This window comes from Azolla caroliniana, unplaced genomic scaffold (genome assembly GCF_043228905.1).
Source record: "Azolla caroliniana isolate FFs.n. ecotype wild unplaced genomic scaffold, voAzoCaro1.0.p SCAF_12, whole genome shotgun sequence".
In the NCBI taxonomy this organism is placed as follows: domain Eukaryota; kingdom Viridiplantae; phylum Streptophyta; class Polypodiopsida; order Salviniales; family Salviniaceae; genus Azolla; species Azolla caroliniana.
Genome location: NW_028230447.1, coordinates 20,961,881 through 20,978,247, shown reverse-complemented (window position 1 = coordinate 20,978,247; position 16,367 = coordinate 20,961,881). Strand labels below are relative to the sequence as shown.

The 16,367-nt window shown below is 36.4% G+C and overlaps 1 protein-coding gene across 1 annotated transcript; it reads left to right on the top strand.

The window, feature by feature from the left end:
• Positions 1-2,991: 2,991 nt before the first annotated feature.
• Positions 2,992-15,813, top strand: B73 (molybdopterin biosynthesis CNX1 protein / molybdenum cofactor biosynthesis enzyme CNX1 (CNX1)). The gene is made up of 13 exons (XM_087328215.1): positions 2,992-3,202; positions 5,985-6,111; positions 6,553-6,683; positions 7,640-7,741; positions 8,628-8,711; positions 9,500-9,727; positions 11,639-11,829; positions 13,529-13,633; positions 13,719-14,027; positions 14,332-14,489; positions 14,603-14,709; positions 15,037-15,093; positions 15,487-15,813. Exons 1-13 carry the CDS (start codon positions 3,029-3,031, stop codon positions 15,727-15,729), a joined length of 2,016 nt encoding a protein of 671 aa, XP_087184341.1. The 5' UTR covers positions 2,992-3,028; the 3' UTR covers positions 15,730-15,813.
• The last annotated feature ends 554 nt before the right edge of the window (positions 15,814-16,367 follow it).

Genomic DNA, 16,367 nt, shown 5'->3' with positions numbered 1-16,367 from the left:
TTGTTACAAGCAACAGACTCGATTTGCTTTACTTGAGCCTAAGCTTTTCTTCTGGTTGCTTTTCTTTTGGTTCTACAGCTCACCCTTTTTTAAACAATGCTCGAATCATACAAGCATGCAAAAGAACAATACCCTAGATTATGTAGCGCTTTTCGTTCTTGAATTGTAAAGAAAGGTTGTATTTTGGACAATGTGAATGCCCCCATGTAGTTTACCAACAATAAACTTTTGTTTGTTGGAGTAGGCTTGCTTAAGTTTTATTCTACTTGTTCCACTTCCCTAGTTTGTCCGCTCAAAACAATGTTTTTGGACAAGGAGTTTTGTGTGTCTCGTGTTTCTTGCGATTATTTTATGAATTTACACCAAGACAATAAATTGTAGTAAGTACCTTCCTTGACCGAACCATGATGCAAACGAGGCTATCAAAAACTGTATCTCAAACTATGTGGGCACTCAAGAGAATCACTAAGAACAACAAATTTGATTGCTAACTTGGGTTTAAACTTGTCTTTTGGTTGTGTACCCCCTCCAATTTTGAAAACAAACAAAGTTCGTGCATTCACAAAAACAACAATACTCCACATACATAATATTTTGCATTCTTGACTTGCTTTGATGCAAAGCCCCATCAAACAATGTTGATGACCATTTGGTTACTACAAACAAACATTTGTGGTGTTCATTAGGCTTGCTTGAGTTTTATTGTTATTGTCCCCCCCCCCTTGTTTGTCCCCTCAAAACATTGTTTTTGGACAAATTGTGTGTTTGTGTTTATTGTGCATGTTTTATGACTTACACTAGGACAAAAAGCTTCTTGCCTCAAGTTTTTTTCCATGCGTTCTAGGGTTGGGAAACGTATTGTTTGCCACACTCAAAGGTTTGTGAAAATTCAAGTGATTATCTACATAAACTTTAGCGATCGAAATGGCTACATTGTCCACTCAAAAACACATTCTCCAAGTCAACAATATTGATGGCAAACATTTATCTTGTGCAAATTGAGAACCCTTTTATTGCAGATCAAACTAATGACAAACAAAATAATAAGACATTAAAGGTGTTTGACAACACCGACCAACCCTACGTGAAGGACACGAGACAAACATAACATGCCATTGATGTTCCATAACACCAATATTACTTTATGCTACACCTTGCTTGTTGAATAACGAATACAAATAAGTGAGATTAGCCGTACCAATAGAGTCTCAGGAGCATTTCAAGATGCCACAAAGAATGGGATAGCTAGTCCCCTTTAAGTAGCTATTAGACACCATGTATGTGTCATATGTCACCATGGGTTTGGCATAATCCCTACAATAACTAGTTTCCAAACTATCATACTCTAACCTATTAAAATTAGTTGTAGAATTGGTCCACAACGTCATGCACAAAACATCTTTGTAGTGTTGTTATTTTCATATTATAATTCCTGTTAAAGCATATATTATCATAAACCACACCTAAGCTCATGGTATGAAGACAAAGTGTGTTGGCAACTTGATTGATGTGTTAGCTCAAAAGCTATGATCATAGATGATAAGTTGTTAAACCCATCTCGTTTGTGCACATCAACATAGATTTTCATCCCAATCTTCAATCTAAGCTTAATTGTATATATAAACCATCCATAAACCCCATGGTTGCACGAGAAAGTACGTGACATTACATGATTACAAAAGAATAACATAAACAAAGTTATGGGAGTTTACAAAGAGAAACATGTAATGGTATTAAATGAATGGATATGGCAACACTTTAGGCAATAACCATAAAGTTGGGCGAAAATTTGAGGTATGCTGTTGAAAGCGATGATCACATGATTAATGCTATCTATACACACATACCCAAATAAACACATGGTTAGATAGATAGATAAATACACACATACATATAGTCTCACACATTATTAACATGTATAGTATGTATGTCCGTTTCATGGATGTTTTAATATACCAAATAACACGACATGGATGTTGTAATGTCCATTCATGCAAACGAGTGCAACATTACATTGGATTGACATGAGATGTTTCACCAACTTCATTTCAATGTCGGGATCAACAAGGTATCACTCGAGAAATTCTCACAAAGTTTTGGGTTAAGCTATGGGAAAGAAAACAATGACATCAAATGCTTCGCGTGCAATGGATGCTTGTGCATCGAGCGTTGCCTATTGGTACATGGATGCACAAAATGGGCATATCCTCTAATTGTGGTCATTGTCATTTACAAATTGAATCACGTAAACATTGTCCGTGGGATTGACTTCAAACACAATTGGTTTGGAAACACCAGCTCATAATATTTGCCAATTACTTTCTCCCATCATTATTCACATCGGACATGGTGGTTTGAACATCACTTGTCCGCTCTATTTTACCTTATGATGTTGAGTTTCTGAACCATGCTTTCAACAATAATTTCAGAACAATTAACGTATTTCCTTTAGTGGCCATGCATTTTTTAGGAAGAAGGCGATGCAACCATTATGGAAATTACTGAGTAGTACCACCATGTGCTACATGTGAAAGGCTCGTTGTTCTTTCATTTTCCATCACGTTAGAATCTCACAAGTTGTAATGGTATTATGTAACATTTGGTTGGACATGATCCATATACTTTAGAAGGACAATGTGATTGCCTTATTGGAGATTCAAACGCTGAATAAGTGACTCCGGTTTATTACTCCGTGGAAAGATACTCCACATTTGTCCATGAAAGCTGGTGACCCGTTATGGCATTTACACTTGCGAAGATGCCTATACATGTATTACCTCGGCCTGGTCACTCGAGAATCACAAATATGTACATAAATTGCTTTATACTAATGAATTAACTGAATGGATATCTTAATTAAAGACAAAAAAGAAAACAGTATGTATGTACATAGGGTCTACCCACACAAGACACAGTAATGTATTACAATTTACAAGGACCTAAAGTTAAAGTTAAAGTTACATACTCCATTGGACTAACCAGACACAGACTCAGACTGAGAGAGAGAGAAAGAGAGAGAGAGAGGGCCATGGCATCCCCAGACCCTGTCCCCGTCGCAGAGGCTGTACGCACCGTCCTCTCGTTGGCCCGCCGTCTCCGTCTCCCGCCTGTTCCGCTACCCCTCCACCAATCCCTCGGATTGGTTTTGGCAGAAGACGTCGTCGCCTCCGATCCCCTCCCTCCATTTCCTGCTTCCGTAAAGGTAAGCTTTTCGCAGTTTCTATGAAGCATGACGCAGAACGCGTATCTTTTGATGGAGAGATTGTTAATTCTTTTTCTTTTTAAGGTTGGAAAAAGAATGTTCCTTCATTTCACCTAAACACGGTTTGTTTGTACGCACGAAGAAAACGAGTTTTAATCAAAGGAGATGAATGTTTTGTTTATTTACCCTCTGCATGTTTTGTATCAAAGAAAACAAGTTTAATCTCGCAAATGAGTGCTTTTCCATTTAGCTATGCACGGTAAAAACATTCATCATGTGAAGGAAACAAGTACTAATCCATGATATACATTGAAGCGGAAAATAATTCTAGTCTTTAATTTGACATATATGTCATGAGGGTACCAAATTTAGTCTTGCAAATGGATGTTTTTTCATTTACATAAGCTCGATGTAGAATATGCTTGATGAAGAAACTAAGCTTAATGTTGCGAGTAGATGTTTAGTTATTTCTCAAAGTATGATGCAAAATACGTCATCATATATGTTGTCGAGTGCATGTGGTATGAAGGCATACACATAGCTATGCATCCATTTTGCAGCGAATTTAGGTTAGAGATTGGCTGAACCATAACTATGCATTAGAGATATGCCCAATCGGATCCATGCATCTTACAGATATTGCCAATTTCAAGTACAATGCATGGAGGAAGTAAATAAAGGATCAGTATAGGCCCCATGTTATTTTGGAGGCTATATTACTGCAAAATACAATACAGTTGTACGAGTGCAGTCATGTGATCATGTCCTGCAGGGATACTTTCCAATCCGTACACATTCTTTTTATCATGAACTTTAAATTTGAGCTCCAAATTAAAAAATCTTAAGCTTGGGCTTCTAATGATCTAATATGAATTCAAAGCTTAAAAAAATCAGGTTGTAAAATTATCTTGTACAAATTTTAAGAGATATTATCTTGGATTGTCGTAGAAATGATGCAAATTTTGTGACAACCATGCTTAACGATTTCTTGTACGCTTGTCCATTTGTGATTAACCTTCTGCAGCTACCATGTAGTGATTAAGCCTTTTACAAAATGACAATTGCTCCTCTTCTTGTTGTTCCTACAAGATGAAGGTTCAACATCAGACTGAGAGTTGCATCACCTTTCCTTTAAGTTTGAACTATAAGAGCTCGACCAATCCCACCATGGGAATAGATCTATTGCTTGTCTTTCACTCTTCTTGCAATAACAAGCATACAAACTACTCAAGTGGAAGCGATTCTTCCATGCTATGCATTTATAGTGTACCATTATGAAAACCTTCTTAGGAAGGTGGAAAGAGTCCAGAGTCTTGTTGAACATTTCTTTATCTAGGATGATATCGTTGATATTGAGTAATTACTCTTGTAGATCTTGCAGTACCACTGCATTAGCGATCATGCTGTTTTCTTCCTTCACTAGGCAATCTATTTGGTTCATAATAGATTGCTAATATTGGGAAGATGTCATTGATATTTCTTTATTGATTATTAATAGAATATGATTTAATATGGCAGGGCCAAAACTCCAAAAGCAGTAAACCGTTTAAGATTCACCTATATGTAGAGCTTTGAAGGTATACTCTACTGAGCATTGTTGAAAAGAAAGCAAAGAAGCTATAACATCTGCAGATTTCAGCACTCTAAAATGATTCTGTATCTGCTCTAAATTTGGTTTGTGTATGAAAAGAGGTTTCTTTGTCACTCTATCCATTCGAAAGCAGAATTTTGAGGTCATGCTGCCAAGTGTCATCTCTTCTAAAAAATCCTAACTCACTCTTTTGTACGTCTTAAGTGACCTTATGTCAGGTCCAACCTTAAGTGACGTTATCAAGCACACAAGTTTACAATTAGATGTGCACACCTCTGCACACATTGGAATCCAAGTTTATTGAACTGGCCATTCATATTAGCCATGGTCATCTAATGTCATCTTTGCTGATTTTGAGAGTTCTGACAGAGTAAGTAAATAATGTTGTAAAAGAACAAATGAACAAAATAACAACTTCTTGGTGATATGCACATTAAAAAAATGTATTTTCATGCTTCTCATTTGCATGAAAAGAGATCAAAAGGTATTAGCAGACTAGGAGTGCATTAAGTGAGCTAGTTACTCATTCCATGACTCCTTGGTTCTATTTGTCTTTGTGTGGAAAGGAACGAGAGATATTTGCAAAGATTGAGATGCAATAAATGTACTTTTGGTGCTACAACTTAGCAAACTATGAGTGCAAGGTTCTCATTTCATTATAGTTGTCATTTTATTATTCGTTGATAGAAATGGCTATAGATCCCATCTATGTTTGTGTGCAAAAAGGGATGGGAAATAGGGGCAATAGTGGGGCACATTAGATAAACATATGGTGCAAAACAAACTGGGTATACGTGATCTGATTCCTAGATGGAAACACCCATTGGCTCATTTGTGAGTCTGAGCAAAGAGGAATAGAAATTTAGTATTTTGAAGATGTTCTCAATAACGTAGCCCTGTGCAAGAAGAGACTGGAAATTAACATGACTTGATTGCATTCAACAGTGTACACATTTCATAGCCATATTTCTGCATTTAGCAGTCATATTTTTCAAGATCTTTACTGCTAAGATTTTTGTGCTTTAATTTGTGGAGGTAAAGCTGGTAAGTACTTGGTAGAGCATTGAGATACGGTGTCATTGTTGATGGGCAGAATACGATCTTTCTTGTTATCGCCAGCCTGTCATCTTGTCTATCATCGTTAACACAAATGCAATCCTAATTATTTAGAGTTGCATTTTGACTTTCCAGGATGGATATGCTGTTGTTGCTGCTGATGGACCAGGTGAATACCCGATTATTGCAGAGGCAAGGGCAGGTTATGACGCTTCAAATATCGTTCTTCGACCTGGACATGTTGCTTATATCACAACTGGAGGTAGTGACTGTGATCTTATTTGAGTTTAATGATATTTTTTCCTAAAAGAAAAAGGCCCATCCTTATAGTCAACATATCCATCCTTTTTTTTCTATGTTGTGGGTGCAGTATTTACATCTCCAGTGTGTAAGTGCTTTTGGGTTGGTTCATATAAAATTTAACCTACACAACACATGATGAAGCCTGTCTTTACATTGCTTTCGGTGCATAGGCAAGCAGTTTGTCTAAAAGGTCACAAAATAGTGGTGGGCATGCTGACCCTATTATGATGTACCTGGCCTTCCTGTGTACTGTTGCACGTGTTGGTGCACTTTGTAAATTGAAATATTGCTAGTTTTATGATGTCTTATCTCTTGTAGCCATTTTCTTTTTAGGGCAACGGCAGATATCTAAGTTGTGGGTGCAGTATTATGAAATATATGTATGTATTTTCACTTTTAGGACCAGTACCTGAAGGTGCAGATGCAGTTGTGCAAGTAGAGGATACAGAACAAATTGAGCACAAGCCTGATGAAGTGAGAAAAGTTCACATACAGAAGAAAGTATCGGAAGGACATGATATTCGTCCTGTGGTTTGATGCCTACTCTATGGCTTATGTCATTCTCTATTTTAGGGTATTCAAGTTTTCAATTTGCAAGTTCTATGTTGGGAACTAACAAAAGAGCATACAAGGCAAAATCAAATTTCTGATACAACCCTGGAACATTTCATATGCAAGCATGGACATTAAATAGATCATATCATTATCGAGTGCATTTAATATTTCATGATCAAAATATGTGCTTCAAAATTCATGTCAAAATGTTGAGGTCTCATTTTAGGTCTTTATTCATAGCTACGTTTTCACAGGGTAGATGTATTCTAGATAAAATGATCACACTTTTTATGAGGCTGCAAAGATATCATATACTCTCAGTAGACTTTACAAATCGTTTCTTGGTTTTGAGAAAGCTTATGGTAACATTGAACAGGCTTCTTAGAGTGTATGATGAATATGATGTTTTTTGTCACTGGGACGCATGGATCTGATGAGTGTCTTTCTTGTAGAAAGTCTCCTATTAGCTCTGTTGACAAAATATGTATTTCTGAGGTGCTGATTTCCACTCAGAAAATTATTTTTAGTACCTTCAAGATGGTCTTGGACCATCTATGATCCCATCATCTCCGATAGCAGGTCTGAAATTAACTGCGTGAGATCTCTTAGAAAATGATCCTCATCTGGGCTATTTTGCATACTTGTACAATCGTTCATGCCCCTTGGCATAGATGTAGTTGTGCATGAAGAAAGGAAGAAAGAAATATTATCGTCTTTTAAGATGCCAAAATGGCCTATAAGACCAAACAAGCGATTACATCTTAAAATGTTGTCTCATCTTCGTTGAGAACAACAAAGCAAAATTCATGTGACTAAAGGAAAGAAAGCTGTATTGAAATCTTTTATGATGCCAAAATGGCCAGAATGTGTATGAAGGAAAGAGACAAAGGGATAAAAACAGAGCATGAAGAGATCAATTCATTTTTTTATAGGGTTTCGACGTTGCTCAAGGTCAGACAATCTTGAGAGCTGGTGACATACTGGGTGCATCTGAAATTGGGCTTTTGGCTACTGTAGGTGTTGTTGTTGTGAAGGTGAGTCTTACAGTGATATTCCTATGCTATTTAACTGTTGGATTATTGATGTTTGCTATCACATAAATGTTTCCTTTTGGATATAATTATGATTGAAATAATTATAAAACCATTATTGTTGTAGAATTATAAAACCTTACTGTGTTTATGAACTTGATTCATGAACTAACTTTGTTCACTCTACCATATGGCTCATTGCATGGAAGTTCCTCAAAATGCATCAACGTCAAACTGATCCCTGTTATCTCCAGATCCTGTCGGCTGTATTTCATAAAAAGCCATTTTCATTGATTGTCACGTGCTGCACTTTCCACCTAATACTCAAAATGAAATGTGCAACCTGTCATATAGGCATGCAGTTTGAAGCATCCGTAATCTGAACGATGCAAACTATCAATTCTGCATAACATTGTCCCACAATTTTGCTTATTTTTATGCTCTTTTCTAGAAAAAATTGCCTGTGTGCCATATAGATTACTGTATGAAGTTATGAATAGTATTGGTATGGCATAATGAGGCATTAAATACTGGGTATAGACTGCCCACATTCTTGACTCAATGTCTTCATACCTCTATTCTGCATTACCTTTTACTGCAGAGTTTCTGTTTTTTTATGCTTGTTCTCATCTAGATTGGTTGTTATGCTGATGTTATGTATGTCTATAAACTATCTTCATGGTTACCATGTAAACAGTCCTGTGCATGTAAGATTCTATCTTTTTTGCTGGTCATACTCATCGCATTTGAGTCTTATACACACAGGCATATACGTATTGTAAGGGAGTGGATGTTATCTGTTGTTAGATGATTTCAGACTGCTTAGAGCTTGTATCATTGAATATATCATCTTTTTACAAACACAAAGATAATATATTGTTTATGATAGGTATATCCACGACCACTTGTTGCAGTTCTCTCGACAGGAGATGAGCTAGTTGATCCAATTACTGTATCTCTTGGTAGAGGTCAGGTGGCTTTACTTTTGCCCTTTCAGCTATTTTCATTTCTTCACTAATTATCTACTGTTTTTTTGTTCTGTTAACATAAAGCTCCTCTAGACTCAATAGATTCATGAATGCGTTTGTTTTATTATTATGTTTTCATGATGAACTATCTGTTATCCTGTTGTCCTTGCTGGGTTTACACTCTCTCGGGACCCTCCAATTATATTTCTTTCGCTCTACATAATTCTGCTGTGCGAATATCGGATATGCATTTGAGACGGATGAACAGCTCACTTTACCAAAACCAATGGATATGTTTGTTCATAATGTTAAAAGAAATAAAATATTTATCCATCAGAACCAAGACTTCCAAAGGGAAACTTGAGAAGAAGCTCTTTAAGTGCAGCCCAATTATAGATATCTCAACTTCCAGGTTTATGGTAAATCAGAAGTGATAATCAGAAACCCATAATGATTGCTATAGTAAGTGTCTTCTGGGAATTAATTGGGAAGAGAGTTGAGAGATTCAGGTGAATTCGGTTTCATTCATTGATGGGTTTATTTTTATAAAATTTCTGTAATTAGAACAATGCTAGATTGATCAAAATCAGATATAAAATTCTCGAGTGGAAGTTTCATCATGAAGATTGGTTTAAGGTTACACCATCAAGATTGGTTTGGTATAAAAGAGTTTGGCAAGTTATTTATAATAGAATCAAAGACTTACACCATAAACTTCATCAAGGTTGGAAGAGGAATGGAATTCTTTGATATTGTTGGTACTTCTATAATGACATGGAGTTATTGCATGCAGATCCGTGACTCCAATAGAGCTATGCTACTTGCAGCAGCCATGCAATATCAGTGCAATATTTTGGACCTTGGTATCGCAAAAGACAACAAAAGTGATATTGAAATGCTATTTGACAAAGCCCTTGCTGCTGGTGCACATATTCTCTTATCATCAGGCGGGGTGTCTATGGGTGACAAGGACCTTGTTAAACCCATATTGAAAATGAAGGGAAACATTCATTTTGATAAGGTATGTATCATCATATATAGTTTGTTTAAGATATTTTGAAATGATCCATTTATCTAAAGCATATAATTGTGCCTTAGGATAAGATCCACTTTGGTGTTACAGAAACCTAGGTACTCTGTTCTAAGTTTTCATTAATTTAGATTGAAGACACTGTTTAATGGTACAAACATTATTACAAATAGGTGTTTAGTGGTGCAAACTTCGGCACAAATAAACATTGTAAAAGGTGAGTATTTGATGCAGCTAAATGAAGTCATAATACATATTCTAACATAACATAAAACTTCAGTGATGTATCACATAAAGCAACTTTGAGAATGACAGTCATGTATTCATGTTTAGTTTATTGTGACCTTAACTAAACCTACAATGGAAGTTTATCTCGCCAAATTGGATGGTGTGTAACACCCTAATGTTGGGTGGATGGGTGAGGAAGGGTGTATCGACGGGCTGATCTAGCATCACTTTATGAACCATCCTCTCACATTAACTCTCAACACCTTAGTAAAACATGTTTAATGAAGGGTTTAATATATGTCTGAAAACTATTTAATCATTTAATTAGTGTGTTTAGTGTGGGGGATTGGGGCACATACGCTTTGTTGGAGTATGTGAGTGATTAGTGACATTGCAAAGAGGCTACAATATATCGTGCAATAGCAATTTGTTGTTGTATGTAGACCCTGCGAACCACCCTTGTCAACGATAGATAAAATGCATTATCTCTTGCCATCGCAGGTGCTTCCTGTGCTTTGAAGGATCTCTCCATGTTGGATCGATCTATGCTTGAGATATTTCGAAAACAAAATTTCATTTATCTCTCCATTTTATGATGTAATCTCTGGTTTGGTCATGTAGGCCATTATGACCTCTTAAGAAGACGTTAATATAGTTTTTTTTCTTTCTTTCTTAGGAGATCATATCTTTGTTTGTCTAAAATTCGTATATTAGTATCAAAGTCTCTTCATCTAGGCGTTACCAGTGTGAAGTCTAATGAAGGAATGTGTTTAGTCTTTGAACTTGAGCCAATTAGGTAGACTATGTGGGAGCAATCCTCAACCAGGATCCCTTGTATGTTGGACTGTTTTTGTTCTGTTGGTGGGCTTGATGATCAACATCATCCTAAGAGGGTGGTTGAACACGGAAATGAGTAGCCTAAGAATTTATTATCTATTACATTTTGCCTCACATACTCTTGAATGTTGTGATTAAACAATGCAGACAGATGAGGTTGGAATCAACCGCGCATTAACTTTATTGTATGTCAGATTCACCTTAGCTGTATATTGCATGTATTTGCAAAAATGAATATTTGAAAGAGCAAAACTACCAAAAAAGAAAGGAGAAGGGTTTAGATATTTCTTGTATGCAAATTTAGAATTGGTTGGGAGAGATATATGAAGTCTCTAGCTATGTATATACCTGTGCCATAATGGCTATGCATATGCCTACACTTTGTTTATAGTTTTGTTAAACATACCCCTTCCTTCTATTTGAAATAAAAAATATCTTCTTTATTCTACGACAAGTTTAAAGTTGAATTTACCTTGTTGAAGTGACTCGACTAGTTTAAAGTTTACTTTCAACGAATCATTGTAGTGGGGGTTTGCTGAAGTTGTGAGAACTTGCCTAAATGATTTTTTAGTTTCAACAAGCCAAAGTAAGTTTTTTTAGCATTGACAAGTTATCAAAGTTTGCTTGTCAATGCGAGTTTTTTGTTTCAATGAATCATTGAAGTTGTCTTCATCAAAGTTTTGTGGACTCATTGAAGTGAGTTTTTGGCCTCACAGAAGAAGTTGTTATTATTGTTTGTAGTTTTGATAAATTGCCAAAATTGTGGACCTGTAAGCCCAATTTGTATATAAAACAAATGTAAGAAAATTGTTAAAAACTCATTAGCAGCTTCTATAGGTTCTGATGAAGCCAGGGAAACCTGTAACTTTTGCAACAATTACCCATCAATCGGGGGGTTCATCTACTGATCAGCAATTGCTAGTTTTTGGTCTACCTGGGAACCCTGTCAGTTGTGTTGTTACTTTCAATGTTATTGTAGTACCAGCAATCCGTGCACTATGTGGATGGACGAACCCCGCCCTGCCGAGGTAAGTTTACTAGGCATGTTAATTCTTTAAAATCAGAGTTTAGAAGTTAAATTTATGCTGTTCGTATAACCTGTTAGTACTTGCAATATCATATTTTTTGCTTTTCTTACTCATACTTTGTATAGGTTCCCATTCTGTTTCTATCCTCTTCTGCAGCATACCCAACCTGTTTTTGTGTATTCGTACTTTAACATAACTTTCTTCACATTTCCCTTGTCTTATGCATTAAACGGAAACTATGAAGCATTAATGAGTTGCTAGGCTCTGAACATCTTCTGCAGCATACCCAACCTGTTTTTGTGTATTCGTACTTTAACATAACTTTCTTCACATTTCCCTTGTCTTATGCATTAAACGGAAACTATGAAGCATTAATGAGTTGCTAGGCTCTGAACATCTTAGCACACAATGCAGAAATATACTGGTCTTTCCTTTCTAAATATTGATGGTAAAGCGATGCATATGTAAATATCTTCGATTGTGTGCAAATATTTCCATGGTCCTCATGTCTAAGGACATAGTTACTAAGGCCAAATACGAGAGCCAACTAGAAATGGACCGAGTTTCCTCCCACCTGATAGAGATTGAAGTAGCATGAACATTTCACATACCTAGAGCTGAAAGGTTCTGCAAATTATTTTGAAGATGTCGAGAGAAAGTAATAATTTGAGGCAGGTGCCTAGCTTACGAGCAAATTGGAGAGAAGTATGCCACCTCTCTGTGGACTTGCCACCATTTGACAAACGATAGAGAAGGCTGGTCTACAACACTTGGCCAAAGCTTGGTTGAGCTTCAAAAGGATAGGGAATCAACTCTTCTGTTAGCACATGACAAAGCACATTACTAAACTTTGTCCAATACCCAGACCTCCACTGAAAATGGGCCAAATTGTCAGCTTAGCTTCGTCAGAGGATTGCTTATGACAATGAAGACTGGGAGTACTGGGATATAAAGCACCTGGGCCATACCATCACCAGATTGTGAAGATCATTGCTTGCCATGTCCTATCTGCACAAGGACACCTTAATGCACCCGGTGAACTTCATTGTAGCCCCAATCCGATGCACCAACCAACCTTGGATATTATGTCCCCTCACAATCAGTGAACACATACATAATTAGTTCATTTATTTTATGCTTGTAAATAAACTCCAAAATCATTCCACTCTGCATTAAGATCATGGTCATGGATGTCTAGGAAATGTAGAGCTTTTACTTTTGTTTCATTGTGGACAACATGAATTCACCCATATCAGTAATCAAGGTTTGTCTCCAACGGCACGGGCATTTATCCTTAACTGTTTTCTCATTTACTGTGTAGATTCGCCATAGTGTGAGAGGTAAGGATAGCATGGGGTAGGTACGTAGACAATAGGAGGGCCAGGTTGATGATGTGACTCTATGAAGATATGCTTCCAAGTTTGGAACTCTTGTAATGACATATTTGTGCTGAAATAATACCCTCATAAAAGCATTTCGATTCTTGAAGATACTTATATCAGTTCCAATCAGTCCTTCAACACATTGAAGCTTATGTTTTACATAACAGGTGAAATGTTGAATATATCTGGAAATTTGATTCAAATAAGGGTGTATTATCTGAAAGAAATCTTTTAAGGACAAGTAAAATGATTCTGAAATGCTAAATCTATAAGAATCAAGGAAATTTCGCGAGCAAGCAAGTATGTTACATTTGCAGGATTCATGCTAGAGTAGAAGGATCAATTAAGTTGAACACGACTAGTCCAGAATATCACTGTGCAACAGTCCATTGGAATGGTGATATTAAACATGGTGGTCCTAGGTAAATCAAAATACGAATGCATTTCATTTGATTGATAAGCACTCATAAACTCAACTGCCATTTTTTATTATTATCCTAATCACAGTTTTATTGCCCGGAGTACTGGTAAACAAGCGAGCAGTCGATTGCTCAACATGAGATCGGCAAATGCATTATTGGAACTTCCAAAAGGAGATGGTTTTGTTGCTTCTGGTGAAGTAGTACCTGCGCTCCTGATTGCAGATTTTATTAACTTGCCTTCAGAGACATATCTACCTCCGGAGACAACAAAGAGTTCGAGTCATGGTATAGAAAAACAAGTAACAGATGATATTATAGATGCTCAACCCAGGATGACGGTTGCAATTTTAACAGTGAGTGACACTGTTGCATCTGGGCATGGTGTAGACCGCAGGTAAACTTTTGACAAACTGAAATTCAGTCAGGAATTAAGTTAATAGTTTGCTTTTTAAAGGTGGTTTCTCAGATTTTTTCATTAACTTGAAAAGAAGTGGCCAATGATGGATGTAAGCATTTTCAACCAATAGCTGTAAGAGATTTTCAGAGCCAGGTTAACATAGCTTGATACCATATAACAATATCTACCGGTGCCTTTAACCAACCAACATGATCCATTATTTGGAAATATTTCTTTATGTTCAGAATTTTTGTTAAAGAGGATGCGTTATTCGTTAATTAAACTCATATTTTTCCTATAGTGGACCAAGGGCAATAGAGGTTATTAAAAACAATTCAGATAAGCTTGGTGGGGCAATGGTAATTGCAACAGCTGTTGTACATGATGATGTTTCTGAGATTCAGCAAATTCTAAAGAAATGGAGTGATGAAGACAAAGTCAATCTTATAATCACATCAGGTTTCTTAATATGCTTATAAATTCTTGAGTGAAATTCATGAGAAAAGTTGATAGTTGTGTATATGAATAAGCAAATGGGACAGATCATGATTCATTGTATAACCTGACTACAGGTGGAACAGGATTTACAGAACGTGATATCACTCCTGAGGCAACGAGACCTTTATTACATAAAGAGGCACCTAGTCTTGTACAAGTCATGTTGTTAGAGAGTCTGAAGGTGGTGTATAATGTCATTAATCTTACGAGGAACTTAGAAAAGCTTTCTTTCTAAATTGACAGAGTTTGCTTTTGATCCAAGAAGTGCTAGGATGTATTGCTTTACAAGTTTTCTATTTCATGCATAACATGATAGTAAATAATGAGGATTTACCACAAATTTGTATGAGGAATTTCCAACTGGCAAGCCCCCCCCCAAAAAACAGCCTTTTTAGTGAATGAGGGAAGTTTTATCCTCAACATCTGATGATGCATACACAACACACTATAACCTGGATATTTCTCAGTACTGTAGCACCTACTGATTTTCCAATTTCCTCGGTTCCAGGTGACACCAACTGCTGTATTATCACGTGCTGTTGCAGGAATTCGTTCATCTACTTTGGTAAGAGGAAAGTTTTAACAACAAAAGCTTGATATAAGTTGGCGAGAAATTGGAATAAAGTAGATAAGCAGTAGCATGTGACTGATTTGGTCGTATAACCATAAACGTGTGCACACACTTGGCTGCAGCTTGGTATAATCGTTTAGACTCTGATTAGATATATTGAGATATAGTTACTGTACCCCTCAACCTCATTTAGAATAAATCCTTTGAATTTTTTGAGATATTTAATTAAAAAATTCAACAAATCTAGATGAAGGCTAATTATCTTTTTGGTCATTTTATGTTTCTGAACAACCCTTACCTGGTTACAAAATCAAGAGTTGGAAAATCCAATTACAAGGCTAAGTTGAATGCACTAATTGAAACCAAGTTTATTTTGTTAAAAAACAGATCATTAACATGCCTGGGAACCCAAATGCAGTAGCAGAATGTTTGGAAGCGTTGATGCCATCTCTACCACATGCCTTGAAACAAATCAAAGGTGACAAGAAGGAGAAACATCCATTACATGTGCCTCACTCTACACTAACCCATCCACAGAGTGGTGCACCTCGTGATGTATGGGCAGCCAGTTATAAGGCAGCACATGGTGATAATACTTCAAGTTATACTGACAAAGGCTGCTCTTGCTGATATTACACCTAAATGATAAAACCCGAGTTTAGTGTATTTGTCATTCGAGTTATTTTGGAAAGTAGTCAAGAGTTTTAGCTTGTTTGACACTTGCATTATTAAAAAAATAAACTTGCTTGTGTGTATTTATCACATGCATTATTGGAAATAAACCTGAATTTTGAAATTGAAAAGTATCCATGCCTCTAAATTATGGGAAGGTTTTAATGAAGTTAAATAAAGAATTTGAACAAAGTTTGATTTGAGATTTACTCCATTATAATTAATATTTTCAGATGTTTGAAACAAAATAGGATGCGTACAATAGGTGAACTTTAAGAGAAAATTGTGTCTTCTCTCAATGAGCTTCTTTTGTTTGATTTACAAGAATGTGGATGATAGTTGATCTTCAAGAATGTTGATGATAGTGGATGTTCAAGAATGTGGATGTTAGTGGATCTTCGAGAATGTGGATGATAGGGGATCTTCCAGAATGTGGATGATAGTTGATGAATTGATCTCCATGGAACGTAGCACTGGCAATTTCTTTTGAGAACATCTAAATTTATTTACTGAGGTGATTAAGTGATTGGTTGGGTTGTCTAAGGAGCCTGAGAAATGAGAAGGGAAGATTTAGTGTTGGGCCAAAGAGCAAGTTA